General features: G+C 52.7%; 1 protein-coding gene across 5 annotated transcripts; it reads left to right on the forward strand.

The window, feature by feature from the left end:
* Positions 1–258: 258 nt before the first annotated feature.
* On the forward strand, positions 259–15,052 carry ISG15 (ISG15 ubiquitin like modifier). Of its 5 annotated transcripts, XM_055139677.1 has the most exons (4): positions 268–690; positions 12,640–12,883; positions 13,985–14,064; positions 14,546–15,052. In XM_055139677.1, the coding sequence occupies exons 3-4, from the start codon at positions 14,062–14,064 to the stop codon at positions 15,017–15,019; spliced, it is 477 nt and encodes a 158-aa protein (XP_054995652.1). In that variant the 5' UTR covers positions 268–690; positions 12,640–12,883; positions 13,985–14,061; the 3' UTR covers positions 15,020–15,052. The 5 variants fall into 5 exon arrangements, with proteins under 5 accessions (XP_054995654.1, XP_054995652.1, XP_054995650.1 ...); XM_055139679.1 differs by lacking the exon at positions 12,640–12,883 and having other exon boundaries at positions 259–309; XM_055139675.1 differs by lacking the exon at positions 12,640–12,883 and having other exon boundaries at positions 268–832.
* Positions 15,053–15,258: the final 206 nt, after the last annotated feature.

The raw sequence follows: 15,258 nt of genomic DNA on the forward strand, positions 1-15,258 counted from the left end.
GCCTGCCGTGCGGCAACTTCAGGCGGCGCGGCGGGGCGTGTGAACGCCGCTCGGCGCGCTTTCCCACACTCACGCCAGCCAATGAGCGGCGGTGCCCCGCGCTCGGTCCCGGCTCAGCCAATGGGCGGTGGCGGCGCCCCGCGCTCGCTCCCGGCTCGGCCAATGGGCGGCGGCAGCGCTCCACAGGCGCTCCCTGCTCGGCCAATAGGAGGCGGTGCCCGGCGCTCGCCCCCCCCCCGGCCCCGCCCCGCCCCCAGCGGCTGTCACTCAAGCGTTGGCTCCGGGAACACGAAGCCGCGACGACAAAGGGTGAGCCCTGCCTCCCGCCCTCGCGATGGGGCAGCGCTCGGACTGACGTGGTAGGAGAGTCGCCGCGCCCCTCCGGTGCCGCGGGGCCTCTCCGGACGGACCAGCCTTCACCCCCTTCGCCCCCGGGCTGGGAGGGTCGCCAGGCCCCGCTGCAGGCCGCGTGGGCCCAGGGAGGGGAAGGGATCTGAAGCCTCGAGAAGGGTCCAGCTTCCGCCCCAGACCTTCGGGCCTCCTCCGGCCTCGCACCTCGCACCTCGCACGCCTCCGGCCACGTCCTCAGGCCTCTAGCCTACAGCCACTACTCCAGAGCGGCCCAGTGGACTTGGGACTCCAGGTGCCCAGCTGGACAGAGGCCCCGCCTGGGGCAGGCTGGGTCACTCAGTAAGTGACAGGACAGGACCAAAGAGGCAACACTGCTGGCCTAGTCGAATGAGGTCAGGCAGGGAGGTGCCAAAAGGAGGCCATTGGCCAGACTCAAGATGCCACCGGAGGGGTCACAGGGGATGTGCCAGGGAATAGGAAGGTGAGGACACCGACGGGTGGAGAGAGAGCATGGATTTGGTGACATCCCACGATGCATCAGTCACAAGCAAGCAAGGTTCACAGGGGGCTGGGCTGGGGGCAGTGCCTGAGTTTTGTTCCTTCACTTATTTATTTATTTTGGTTTTGGGGTCATAGCGGTGCTGAGGGCTTACTCCTGACTCTGCTCAAGATCACCTGGCAGTGATCGGGAGACCACAGGGGATGTCGGAGATCAAACCCGGGTGGGCTGCAAGTAAGGCAGGTGCTCCGCTGTGCTCTCTCTCCACTTCCTGTTTGTTTGTTTATTTATTATATATATCTTTTGTATTTTGGGTCACAGCTGGTGATGCTCAGGGGTTACTCCTGGTTCTGTACTCAGGAATTAGTCCTGGCGGTGCCCAGGTACGGGATACCAGGGATCAAACCCAGGTTGACCACATACAAGACAAATCTATCTGCTCTGCTACCACTCTGGACCCCTGTTCCTTCTTTTAAAGTGACAGAGTGGTTCTTGCTTTAGTGTCTTTCGCTCTAAGCCATCTTGAGAGTGTGCTTTCAGTGTCTGCACCCCCCACGGCCTGTCCTGGGAGCTAGGGAAGTCCCTCCTGCAGCTCCTGCAGAGTGTTGTAGAGGGGTGCATACAGAATGGCCTACAAAGAAACGGGTAGTTACTCAAATGGAAGGGTCAGAAAGCTTTGCAGAGGTCTTGAGTAGGCGTGCAAAGGGTAGGTCCCAGCGTCAAAACAGAGTATCAGGGGCATGAAGGAGGGGGAGGACTTTGGGGGTGCGCAGAGGGGGCAGGAGTGCATGGAAGAGAGGAAGGACTGCAGGGGTGCATGAAAGAGGGGAAGGGCTGTACGGGTGCACAGAGGGGCAGAGGCGCATGGAGAAGTACATGGAAGAGGGGCAGGGGTGTATGGAGGAGGGGAGGGACTGCAGGGCACATGGAGGGGGCAGGGATGCACGGAGAGGGCAGGGATGTATGGAGGAGGGGGAAGGTATGCATAGAGGAGGGGGAGTACTACAGGGTACGTGGAGGAGGAGAAAGACTGCAGTGGTGACAGAGGAGGGGAAGGATCTCAAGGCTGTGGTATCTGGGGGCTGAGGAAGGGGTCTGAGAGAGCTTTGCAAGGATATCTGTCCTTGGTACTCTGGCAGCTCCAATGGGTCACCTGGCCTACCCGTACCCTTCACCAGATCCCATCTGGTGTCCCTGTCAGATGCACCCTCTGATTTTCCAGGCCACCCTGATCTGGTTCTGGGTGATGCCTGACGAAGTCCAGCACAGGGCATCAGACACGTCCTCCCTGCCACACGTTTAGGTAGGGGTGTTGGCACTGGGCAGCTGCAAGGCACAGAGCCCAGCATATCTATGCCTCTCTCTGGCCTGAAAGCAGGCAGGGTGGGCAGCTGAGCAGGGAGACTTCGGTAGGCTCAGAGAGTCCTGGGAGGACTGAGTGGACTTGGGTGGGGCAGCCAGCATGTGTCCTACTGCTGCAAGGTGACAGGGTGCTCCCACCCCATCCAAGCAAAGTTGGGCTCCAAGGCTGACCCAAGGGCCTGTCTGGACCAAGTTTTCCCTTGCTGCTTCTTCGGTGGACTCACCACTTCCGTGAAATGGGTGATGGGCAGAGTTCGGGCTGCACCGTGCATGCTCAGGGACTGTTCCTGGCTCGGTGCTCCGGAGTGACACCTGTGCTGCCTCTATCTGGGGCCCAGATTGAGCAGGTCGGCCCACACATTGTAAAGTGTCTCAACCCCTGCACTGTCCTCTGGCTCAGGTGGTCTCACTCATCCCAGGGTTGTCAATAGTTAGGTGAGACCCTACAGGAAAGCACGAAACACGTGGTGAGAGCCTGCAGTACCAACTGAAGCTGTGGACCTACCCAGAAGCAGGCTGCCCAGAGAAGGGACTGGCCAAAGGGGAGACTGGGGAGGAGAGCCACCTGCTCTCCCCGCTTCCTCATGCCCCAGTGCACCTGTCAGGCAGGGACTCCCCCAGAGCCCCTTGCTCCTGGTTCCTCTGGAGTCCTCTCTCCGACAGGGCTGAGCCCCCTGCAAGGTGGGAGGTCCTCTATACCCCACCATGCCTTTTGGGACTGCACATGTGGCTGTGTCCAGCTGTTCACTCCCTTCATTCGTATCTGCCTTATTCTCGAGGGCACACTCCCACCAGGGCCACAGGAGATGGGCTTTCTGGGTCAGGCCTCCTGGGTACAGACCCAGGTGACTGGTGGTCCAGGTAGATCTTCATCACCCAGTGTTGGCGCAAGGGCAAATAGGGAGGGGTCTGAGGCAGGAAAGTAGAAGGGAGGGACACAGACACGGGTGGGAATGTGTCAGGCTCAGCCTCTTTGTTTTTTGTTTTTTTTTTTTTTAATTTTATAAGGTAGTTCACAATATTGATTACATTTTTTTTTTTTTTGGTTTTTGGGTCACACCCGGCGATGCACAGGGGTTACTCCTGGCTCTTCACTCAGGAATTACCCCTGGCGGTGCTCAGGGGACCATATGGGATGCTGGGATTAGAACCCGGGTCGGCCGAGTGCAAGGCAAACGCCCTACCCGCTGTGCTATCGCTCCAGCCCCTATTGATTACATTTAATATTCAAACACCAATCCCACCACCATTACACCTTCCCACCACCATATTTGGGATGTTTTCATCCCAAGCCCCAAGCCCTGTCCCAAGGCACAATCGAAATAATATATTTTGTATTGTCTGTTATGAAAAACCGCTGAAAATGCTACAAAAAAGTATCCATAGGGGAAACAGTGTGAAGATTGTTCTATTTTGGCAGGGGCCACCCAGACATTCTTTTTTACTGTTTTGTTTTGTTTTTGGGTCACACCTGGCGATGCACAGGGGTTACTCCTGGCTCATGTGCTCAGGAATTACTCCTGGCCATGCTCAGGAGACCATAAGGGATGCTGGGAATGAAACTCAGGTCGGCCGCATGCAAGGCAAACGCCCTACCCACTGTGCTATATCACTCCAGCCCCCATTAAGACATTCTTTAGGATATCACTAACATGTTGTTATAGGTTGATTGATGTGAGCTTTCATATATTTACCTGAAAATATGTATATATGCATATATTTTTTTCCCTCTATGATTGGTTGTCTGCTATTTGAACCCATCAAATGTGGTGTGGTACTCTTGGATAATAGGTATGGAGTTTCTTGTGTGTCAAGCAGCCGTGAATGCGACCACATGGTCCAGGAATACGTTCACTCGGGCAAGAGGCTAGGCCCAAGCATGCGGGGAGCAGCCTTGAGCATGGTGGTGGTTAGGTTGTGGAGGTTTTCGGCTGCCAGAGCTGGGTCCCTTGGGGTGGGAAGGGCTCTCACCCACCCCCCTCTGGGACACCCCGAGTGAAACAGCCAGGCTCAGCCTCTTTAGAAGATAGTGTGGAATTTCTCAAAAAGTTAAGAACTGAGTTTCCATGTGCCTTAGCAATCCCACTTCTTAGCACCTACCTTAAGGGCCCAAAAAATGAGATTTCGAAGATTTTTTCATTCTTACGTTTATTGCAGTATTCACAGTAACCAAGATCTGGAAACAACCCAAATGCCCAGGAACAGATAAGTGGATAAAGAAACTGCGGTCTGTATATGCAATGGAATACTTACTACTCAGCTATAAGAAAAGATGAACTATGGTCAGAGAGATAGGACAACCTCTTTTTTGTTTTTTGGCTTTTTGGGTCACACCCGCGATGCACAGGGGTTATTCCTGGCTCTGCACTCAGAAACTACTCCTGGAAGCTTTGGGAACCATATGGGATGCCGGGGATTATACCTTGATTGGCCTCGTGCACGGCAAATGTCCTACACGCTGTACTATTGTTCCAGCCCCAAATATTAGGGTGCTTGCCTTTAGGGTCAACCTAGGTTCAATGCCTGGAACTACATAGCGTTCCTTGAGCATTGCCAGAAGTGATGCGTGAGCACAGATCCAGGAGTAAGCCCTGAGTACCGCCAAGTGTGGCCCAATAAACAAAAAGAAGTAATGCACTTCAGTGCTACATGGATGGAACTAGAGGATACCATGCTGATGAAGTCAGAAGGAGAGGAACAAAGGCAGAATCGCTCTCATTTGTGGACTGTAAAGAAGCACAATAGAGGAATGACACATTGCCACCAGTAATAGACCCTGAGAGTCACCTTACAGAGCTGAGTTGGCCGTGGGGGTGGTAGGGAGTGGGAAGGAGCCTTGGGACACTGGTAGAGGGAAACTGACACTCTGGTGTGGGGGTGGTGCTAGAGCATTATATGCCTGAAACCTTTATTAATAGTGTTGTAACTCAGAGTGCCTAAGTAAGAATCGAGGAAGGATGGAAGGTAGGAAGGAAGAGAGGAAGGGAAGAAGGAAGAAAAAGATGGAGTTATCTTCCAGGCCAGACGTGGAGGCCCACCACTCTGTGTGTATGTTGTGTATGGGGGGTGGGGTGTTGCCCGTCTTTTCCCATCTGGCTACTGTGATAGCATTTCACTGGGCAAAGTCCAGCCCCGGGTCTTGAGGGCTGCCAAGTTCTGGCTGTGCACACCCACTTCCAGGTGCTGATACGGTACCCGATGCCTTCCTGCTGTGCCCCTTAGTGCTCCCCTGGCACAGGACTTCAGGACATCAGAGGCCCCCTCTGCTCCCGGGCCCACCGTTGAGTCGGTGCCCTCCTCTTGCCCCAGGAGCAGCAGCTTGGGCCCAGGCGGCGGTGAGGCTGGACAGGAATGTGGGTAGGATGCTCTTTTGCATTTCAGAAGCCACATCAATGCCCAGCTCCGAGGTGATGACCATGACCCAGCCCCTGGCTGCCTGTCCACTGCACCCCGGCTCTGCCCTGTGGCATGATCCAGCCCACACTGGAGCAGCTACCTCGCGGGGATGACCAGCATTCCAGGAGGTGACATGACAGCTCAGTGTCAGCACTGGCCTCTCCTGATGACCTCAGCATTGGCCCATGTTGCACTGTCCACTCCCTCTGCCCCAGCCGTGTCAGTACTGCCCAGGCATGGCCCATGAGAGACACTGCGCACATGGACATGTGTGGACCCACTGCAGGAACTGCCGTGTGGACAGGATGTTGTCCAGATCCACGGCTGAGTGAGGACAGTGTTTAGTGGGGTGCAGGGTGAGCCCTGACTTTTACCTCAGTTCCCAGCATTTGCTTAGAGAAGGTCTGGGCGGCAGTTTCTCTGGGGACCCCAAGAGAGGGCACAGGTCAGGGAGAAATTGGCCTCCGCCACATGGGGTCGTGGCCTGTTCCATGGGGAGCCTTAGTGCCACCCCTCAGTCATGACACATGTGCACCAGCAAGGCCAGCAGGAAGAAGGGCCCCATGAAGCCCAGCTTGGGGTACCCCCACTCCCACACGACCTGTGTCCCCCCTGCCACCCCCAGTGAGCTCCCTTGTCGTCCTCTCCTCAGGATAGGGCCCCCAGCTTAGCTGTTGGGCAGTGCCTGTCCTTCCTGCAGGACCTGCCTTGTGTGGGGGAACTGTCAGTTATAAGGACACGTTGGGCTCTAATTGGGACTCCCAAACTCCCAATTCCCAGAAGCACCCTGGTCTGGTCTCCCTTCAGGGCTTGGCTCCATTCACCACTGTCCACTCAGGAAAAAAAGGCTATGAACTGATCTGCATGTAGGTGGTCCAAGACCTTCACACAGCCGGTGGCCCCAGCACAGTGGCCTCCGGGGTTGGTCCAGCTGTGTGCAGCTGGCTGTAGGGCCACGGGGCCCTGCTCGCACCAGATGGGAGGGCTCCCCCCTCACCAACTAGGTCCCGTTGGTTTGAACTAAGAGGTCCCTTTCATCCTGTTGCCCCCAGTGCTCAGAGATGACTCCTGATCTGTGCTCAGGGGTCATTCCTGGCAGGCCTAGGAGACCCTATGTGGTGCCAGGGACTGAACCTGGGTAGGGCATGTACTAGGCAATTGCCTTACCCCTGTACCATCTCCCCAGCGCTCTCTGCCCTGCTCACTGCTGGGTTAGAGCACCCCTGCACTGCAGCCCCAGCATCTCAGGCCTCCCAGCCCTTTCCAGCTGCATGCCCCGCACCCCATCTCTCGAAGGGCCAAACTGCCATCCCAGGGTCCGCTGGTGAGAAGCTGACAGGGCTGCCGTGTGTGGCTGGGCTCCAGGTCTGCTCCCTGGCACCCTGCTTCCCCAGGAGCCATCGTGGGCAGCTGGGCTGGGAGGGAACATGCTCATCAGGCAGGGCTGGGTGGGCAACTCTGGCATGGCCATGGAGCCACACAGCCCCTGGTCACAGCAGAGGCAAGCTCACCTTCTAGGGAGACTGAAGGAGAGACTCCCGTCCAGTGGACTCAGCCTGGACATGTTCTCGGTTGGTTCAACTTAGTGTTGGAGATCCTGAGGCATAGGAGCCACCTTGGTCTCCAGGACAAAGTCCCTGCTTGGCCAGTCAGGCACCCAGGATTCTTCCTGCGGTCACAGCCTGCTCAGACCTCCAGCCCCATCTGTCCGGAGATCTGTGTGCTCAGCTCAGACTCCACAAAACCATAGCTCTGTCCTGAGGAAGACCTTTGGGCTATGGCCAGGAGCTACTAGCCACTCGTAAGCACCCCGGTGATCGCTGAGGGGTCATTAGTGAGTGCTGGCAGTGCTGAGGGACCCTGCTGGGGACTCATTACCTAGAGTCAAACGGCTTCTCACATGCAGAACAGGTGCTCAGCCCGTTGAGCCATCTCCCGACTCCAAGATCAGATCACCTTCAATTTGATTTTCACTTCAGTTAGGAAATATGGCTACAATCGTGTTAACATCTATGGTTTTGATGTACAGTGACCACACTTTTACCACCACCAAAGGGCCCAAGACCTACACCACTATCCTGATGTCATTTCCTTCCCCCACCTTCTTTTTTTCCTTAATCCTTCTCCTCCTCCTCTTTTTTTTTTCTTTTGGGGTATACCTGGAAGTGCCCAGGGGTTACTCCTGATTTTGCACTCAGGAATCACTCCTGGTGGGCTCAGGGGGACATATGGGATTGAACCTGGGTCAGCCACGTTAAGGCAAGTACCCTACTCACTGTACTATTGCTCTGGTCCTCAGATGACTTCAAACCAGTCTGGTGAGCCTGTCCATTTAGTCCTCTATCAAAGCAGGAAGAAAAAGAAAAAAAAAACCTCACCTCAGAGTTTCTGAGTTCTGAGTCCAGAAAATTCTGGAACATTAGAAATGACATCAGAGAAGGCTGGAGCAATAGCACAGTGTGTAGGGCATTTGCCTTGCACGCGGCTGACCCAGATTCGATTCCCAGAATCCCATATGGTCCCCCAAGCACCACCAGGAGCAATTTCTGAGTGCAGAGCCAGGAGTAACCCCTGTGCACGGGTGTGACCTAAAAAGGCAACAAACAAACAAACAAACAACCCCCCCCCCCAAAAAAAAGAAATGACATCAGAAACCAGGAGGCATGCCATCTCTTTTTTTCCTCTTTTTTTCTTTTTTATTGTTGTGTCCTAGCTCCATGCAAGGCAAATGCCTCACCCTCTGTACTGTCTCTCCAGCTCTGATCTGGGTATTTTGTGTGTGTATATTTTTCTTTTAATATTTTTATTAAACTACTATAAGATACATAGTTACAACGTTGTTCATGACTGGGATTGATCATACAGTGCTCCAACACCTGTACCTCCACTAGTGTATATATATTTCCTATACCAATACCAATATCCCAAGTTTCCCTCCTTCACCCTCCTATTCCCAGTCTGCCTTTTGACAGCCACTTTTCTTTTCTCCCTCTCTCTCTTGCTCTCTCTGTCTCTGTCTCTGTCTGTCTCTGTCTCTGTCTCTCTCTCTCTCTCTCTCTCTCTCTCTCTCTCTCTCTCTCACTCTCTCTCTCTCTCTCTCTCTCTCTCACACTCTCTGTCTCTCTTTCCATTTGGTTAAACCACTTCTAATCATGGCCACAAGGGAAAAGTGGTGTTTTCACATTCTTTGTTTCAACAAATGTTTGCGTTCAATAAATGTGTTCCTTTCACAAAGTCAACATATTTATACCAATATGAAAGTAAAACATAAACTTAATACATGTTGTGTGTTAACTTTAGTACCTATGTTTGGTGAGATGGAAAGACCAAGATTCACATTTAAACATTTTGTTTGTTTCTACTCTTCTACTTTTCTATTTAATGATTTATTCTCTTAATGTTATTTTTTGTTTGTTTTTTGTTTTGAGGCCAAACCCAATGATATCAGAGGTAATTCCTGGCTCTGAGCTCAGGAATTGCTCAGGGGAGGATGCAGGGTGCCAGGAACTGAACCCAGTTGGCCACCTGCAAGGCAGACATCCTACCTGCTTTACTATCTCTCTGACCCTAGTCTTATTTCTTAATAACATTAATAAGGTATTATATTATTAGTTTATTATTATATAATTGTTATTAATATGTCATTTAGCAATTTCTTAATGTATTGTTGCTGAATGGTATTTTTTTCTGAAATGTTTAGTTAACTTATTCCCTATTTTTTTTTTTTTTTTTTTTTTGCTTTTTGGGTCACACCCGGCGATGCACAGGGGTTACTCCTGGCTCTGCACTCAGGAATTACTCCTGGCGGTGCTCTGGGGACCATATGGAATGCTGGGAATCGAACCCGGGTTGACCTCGTGCAAGGCAAACCTATACCCACTGTGCTATTTCTCCAGCTCCAACTTATTCCCTATTATGTGCTGTTTGCCGTAGGAAGAATTGGGGAACAATCTAAATATTAGATTATTTGGGTGCTGAGAAAAGAGTTCCAAGGGCTAAGTGCACATCTGGCATGTGGGAGGCGTGGATTTAATCCCTAGTACTACCTGGCCCCCCAAGTCGGCCCCAAACCAATATATGTATATAACCATTTCATATTCATGATGTGGGATTGATGGGGTGTCTATTCCGTGTGAAAATGCTTACTATATACACTGTGACTGAGGAGTAGGGCACCAAATGGTAAGAGTACTTTGAGGTGATTCAATTTTTTTTCAAATTTAAAAATATGAATTATTACCACATAAATTTAGCAACTGTAAAGTATGTGATTCAGCACATTTCCTGTGTACTCAGCCATCCAAGCTTTCATTGTTACACAGGAGGCCTCCCCCCGGGAGCAGTCACACTCCTCCAGAGCCGAAGGAGCGTCTGATTGCACTGGGTCTGCCTGTGCCCCTTTCACTGGCCCACGTTTAGATGGCGCATCATGCGGTCACGTGTGTGCAGACAACATGTGGCTGTGCGTTTGGGACATAAGAGATGTTCAAGGGTGGGGCAGTCCTCTGAGGCTCAGCCAAACACACTGCCACTTCCGCCTGGTCCTGGCCTGGGCCTCACTGCGGCTAGTGTGGACGGTTCTGCTGGACAAGACTGCTTCTCTCAAGCATTTGTTGTTCCTATGGGAGTGAAATTGCTAGGTCCTGAGGAGCTTCTGCTTGACTGTGGAAGAGTGGACTGTCCCAGCAGCCGCAGTTTTTTGTTACTCATTGAGCCATGTCTGACATTCCGATTTCTTTACCTCCTCAGCCCTGCTGCTGGTTTGGGTTCTGGTTTTCCTTCCCTGGTTATATTTGTTTTGTAACCGGGGGCTTGCATACTTGGCCTCAGTGTCCATCAGGGATTACACACAGTTAGTAGTGGTGTTTTAGTACAGTTCTGGTTGCAGTGGCTGCTGGGGTGGGGGGGGGTGGCATCACACACTTGTAGTTGTGGTGCAGACACTCACCTGGTGATGTGCCAGGGGTCACAATCTCAGTCATTGCATGGGGGCAAGGGGATCACAGACAGCAACATTACTGGACCTTGACTGGCACGTAGGGCTTTCGCTGAGGATCAAACTCGTGACCTCACATTGCAAGCCAGGCACCTTTATGCATGAAGCCACCCTCTGGGTCCCAGATATTGTTCTTTTTAAATTATTTCTGTGGCCATGCTAGTTGGTGTGACATTTCTAATGTGGGGCATTGGCTGGCTCTTCCTTCATGACTAGCAGTGTTGAGCTGCCCAGATTTTTAATTCACTGCCTTTTATTTAAATTGAGGTTTTTAAATTTTTGTTGTTTTGTGGGCCACACCTGGCAGTGCTCAGGGGTTAGTACTGGCTTTGCACTGAGGAATTATTCCTGGTGGTGCTCAGGGGACCATATAGGATGCCGGGGATCGAACCCAAGTCAGTCACCTGCAAGGCAGGCACCCAACCCGCTGTACTGTGGGTCCGGTCCCTAAACTGAGTTTCTTATCCCTCTATTGTAGAGTTCTTCAGGTCCCTTCTGTGTCATGGATACTAAACTCGGATCTGACATGGGATCTGCACATGTGTTCTCCTCTCCTCTGCACAGTGAAAACTTTCCAGGCGTGTAGTCTTTCCAAGTTTTGTTCTGGAATCCCTGAGTTCATTTTCATAGGCTTTCATTTAAGTCTGAACAAAAACTGTCCTAAATCAATGGTGATTGTGTGTTCAGTAAAAATGTGAGGGCATGCTCACCATGTGTGTTCAGTGGTCATGAGTCGTTTCCCCACCCCCGGCCAGCTGCCACCACCACCAGACACATGAAGGAGGGAACAAGACCGCCAGGTTGGTTTGTGATCAGCCACCGTTTATTCCATTCTCCCCGTGTACCTATTCCAGTCTCATTGCATGCCCCTTTCCAGTTCCCCCTGACCTTCATTCCTGTCTCCTACTGTCCTTCATGCTAGTCTCCCCGTAGATCTGCTTAAGGGTGGAATTTCACCTAAGGGCGTATTTCTCCTTTCCTTAGTCCATATACATTTAAACGGTCATCTTAAATTTACTTCTTAATAATCTTTCTAGTCATTTTGTTTGGACAAAGTAAGAGATATATTAAGCTTAACGGGTGACTCTCTTGCAGGTATCTCACTATAGATCCCAGACTAGAGTCCTCAGGCCAGATTAGTTCTTTCTAACCCCAGCAGAGTCCTTATCTAGCTGATTCTCTTTGGGTCATGACAGAATTTGTTCATAACCGTGCTCTTAACTTATAAGTTTTGTTTTTGTTTTTGTTTTTGTTTTGCTTTTTGGGTCACACCCAGCGATGCTCAGGGGTTACTCCTGGCTTTGCACTCAGGAATTACTCCTGGCAGTGCTTGAGGGACCATATGGGATGCCGGGGATCGAACCCGGGTCGGCCGAGTGCAAGGCAAACGCCCTACCCGCTGTGCTATCGCTCCGGCCCCTTAACTTATAAGTTTTATGGCAGTTGGCCTGTCCCATTTTGATGCCAGGGTAGCTTACAGCTTTTCCTGGGTCCATCCAGTCCCTTCCTCGGAATCCTCCTTTTGGAGTGCTAGGAACTAAGGGCAACTGAGGCTTAAGTCGAGTAAATATGACAGATCCCCAGGAGTATCTGGAGTATTATTCACAGTCAGTTGACTCCCAAGTTACAAAAGCATAGCATTGGAGGTATGGTGCTGCCAACAGGCCAGCCTGTACCTGCAGGGCAAATGCATCAGCAGCCTGATGGTACTTTCAGGCTTCCTAACACCCCAAAATTGCCACTGTGCCTTTGTCCAGACCCCAACAACTCGGGACCAAGTTTACCAAGAAATTAAATGGTCAATTTATTGGCCTTATTTCAGAGACCCATAGGTAAATCTCTACCTCTTTTTTTTTTCTTTTTGGCTCACACCCAGTGATGCTCGGGGGTAACTCCTGGCTCTGCACTCAGGAATTACTCCTAGCAGTGCTTGGGGGACCATATGGGATGCCAGGGATCAAACCCGGGTCAGCCACGTGCAAGGCAAATGCTCTACCTGGTATACTATTGCTTCGCCGCCCCCCCCCCCCCATAGGTAAATCTCAAAAGAGATCAAAAACCACAGTTAATCTTGGACCCGCTCATGGCTGAACAGACTGGTGTGGGAAAAGGAAACTGAAACCACAACTGGAAACTAAATCGGAGGGGGCAGTTTGGCCCGACCAAGCAGAGCCCCCGGCAGCCACTTGCTTCCACAATCCAAAATCGCCACCATACCCCAGCCTGACTCCACGATCTCAGGACGGACCTCACCAAGATATAATCTGCTGAAAATTCTGGTATGTGAGTTTTGTGACTGAAATCTCCAGGCTTTCTCGGGGTTGGGAAATCTCCAGGCTTTCTCTCTCCCCCGACCTCCCTGTACTTCTGGAAGTCACATCCACTCCCCAAAGTTTCCACTTAATTAAAAAGCTACTCTAGCCTTACTGTCCCAATAAAAATACCAAATGCCCTGAACAAATACCATAACCTCTTGGCACCTGTATTGCAAACCATAATGCATAAAAGGAAAAGGAGAGAGAGCTAGAAGGAAAGTGCCTCCCATAGAGGAAGGCTAGGGGCAGGGGGTTGGGGTTGCGGGATGGTAGTGGGGAAACGGGGGACATTGGTGGTGGGAAATGTGCACTGGTGGAGGGATGGGTGCTGGATCATTGTATGTCTGAAACCCAATTATGAACAGCTTTGTAATGGTCTATGTCACGGATATTCAATTAAAAATTATTTTTAAAGCATAGCATTAACTGTCTTCCTGTATCTATACAAAAGGGCATTGCTCTAAAGTAATCTGTGCAAAGGACATAAGGGAAAGAGAAAAGCAACATTCCACTTACATATACAAAATCCAGAGTCCTTAGAAGGATCTGATCTTACAAGTCACAGGGCCTGATTTGGGGATATAGGTGATCAACAGATAGGGGAAGCAGAGCACAGGGAAATTAAATACAAAGGAATGGGAGTGCCTCGGGAGCACTGTGATGGGAGTAACTCAGTAAACCTAAGCTCCCTGCAGCAAGGGAGAAAGGACAAACCAATGTTATCCTACAGTGATGATCTCTGAGAAGTGTGGATTGCCACTGATTTATGTTATTTGTGAATTGACCTGGGACAGGTTTTCCAAGTTCACTAGTTTTAATTGTGGTGAATGGAAAGTGAAATTTCCATCCAGAACTGAGGGACAATGACCTGGCCTGGGGTTCTCCAAGCAGCCCTGGGGAGTGGAAGCTCCAGGAGCCTGGGTACGCCTCATGCATCCAGTTTTCAGTTTTGTTTCTGCCGCTCATTCTGAGGCCTGCTGTGGGAAAAGGAAACTGAAACCACAACTGGAAACTAAAGCCCAATTGGCTGCTGGTGACTCTTGTGGTCTCCCCCGCCCTTCCCAGGCCTTAAAAGAGCTGAGTCTGGGCTGCAGCAGCTGGAGCGGAGCACCTGTCAAGAGTGGAGAGGCCCCAACCAAGCCATGGTGAGTAGGAGGACAGGTGGGCAGCGGGACTCAGAGTCCACCTTCCTGTCTCCCAGGGGTGGAGGGAGGGAAGGACACCCCCCCCCCAGCTCGGAGTCTGGGTCTGGAAAGGCAGCTTCTGCCGTGAGTCCAGCTCACACATCCCTTGGGGTCAGCACCAGGGGCATCTTAGCAGGTCAGTGCGTGGCAGGCCGGAGCAATAGTACAGCAGGTGGGCAGGCTGACTGGGTTTAATCCCCAGCACTCCCCAGAGTCTCCCAAGACCTCCAGGAGTGATTCCTGAGTGCAGAGTTGGGCGAAAGCCCTGAGTACCTTTGGGTGTGGCCTGCCCCCTGCCCTCCCCCCAAAAAAAAGTTGCACGGAGGTCATCTCATTGGTCTCTTGCAGAAATGGCCCCAGTCCATCTCTGTGGGCAGCGGAGGGGCAGTGTCTGGGGCCCCAGGCAAGCCTCTGACCTCGGACCCCTCCCCCGCCCCCGCAGGGGTTCGTGAAGGTGAAGAAACTGAGCGGAGAGGAGTACACGGTGCCCCTGGCGGACACCCTGGGCGAGCTGCAGCGGCTGGTGGAGCGGCAGACGGGCGTGCCCGCCTTCCTGCAGCGCCTGGCCCTGCACCCAGAGGGAACGGTGCTGCAGGACGGGCAGAGCCTGGCTGGCCAGGGCCTGCGCCCCAACGCCGTCGTCCTGCTGGTGGTCGAGAACAACGTGGCGCGGAACATCCTGGTGAGGAACACCCAGGGCCAGAGCGTGTCCTACGATGTCCAGCTCACACAGACCGTGGCGGAGCTCAAGCAGCAAGTGTGCGAGAAGGAGCGGGTGCGGGCCGACCAGTTCTGGCTCGGTTTCCAGGGGAGACAGATGGTGGACACGGAGCTGTTGGGGAATTACGGCCTCACAAACCTCTGCACCGTGGACATGAACCTGTACCTGCGCGGGGGCGCTGGGGGCGTGGCCTGAGACCCCAACACCGCAATAAAGCTCCAAGGCTGCCCTCTGGCTGGGTTCGTGTTGGGGGGCCACGCGGTGCTCGGCGATCTCTCCTGGTGGGGGCTGGGGGCCACACCGGGGGCCGGTGGGTCAGTGCCGGCGGGCACGGCCCCAAGGCTGCCTCCTCCCCACGCCCCCCGCCGCCGGGCCGCGGCGTGTCCAACCCCGGACACCCAGACCGCCCCTCCCTCCACTCGTCTATGGGCGTC

This window comes from Sorex araneus, chromosome 5 (genome assembly GCF_027595985.1).
Source record: "Sorex araneus isolate mSorAra2 chromosome 5, mSorAra2.pri, whole genome shotgun sequence".
Taxonomy (NCBI): domain Eukaryota; kingdom Metazoa; phylum Chordata; class Mammalia; order Eulipotyphla; family Soricidae; genus Sorex; species Sorex araneus.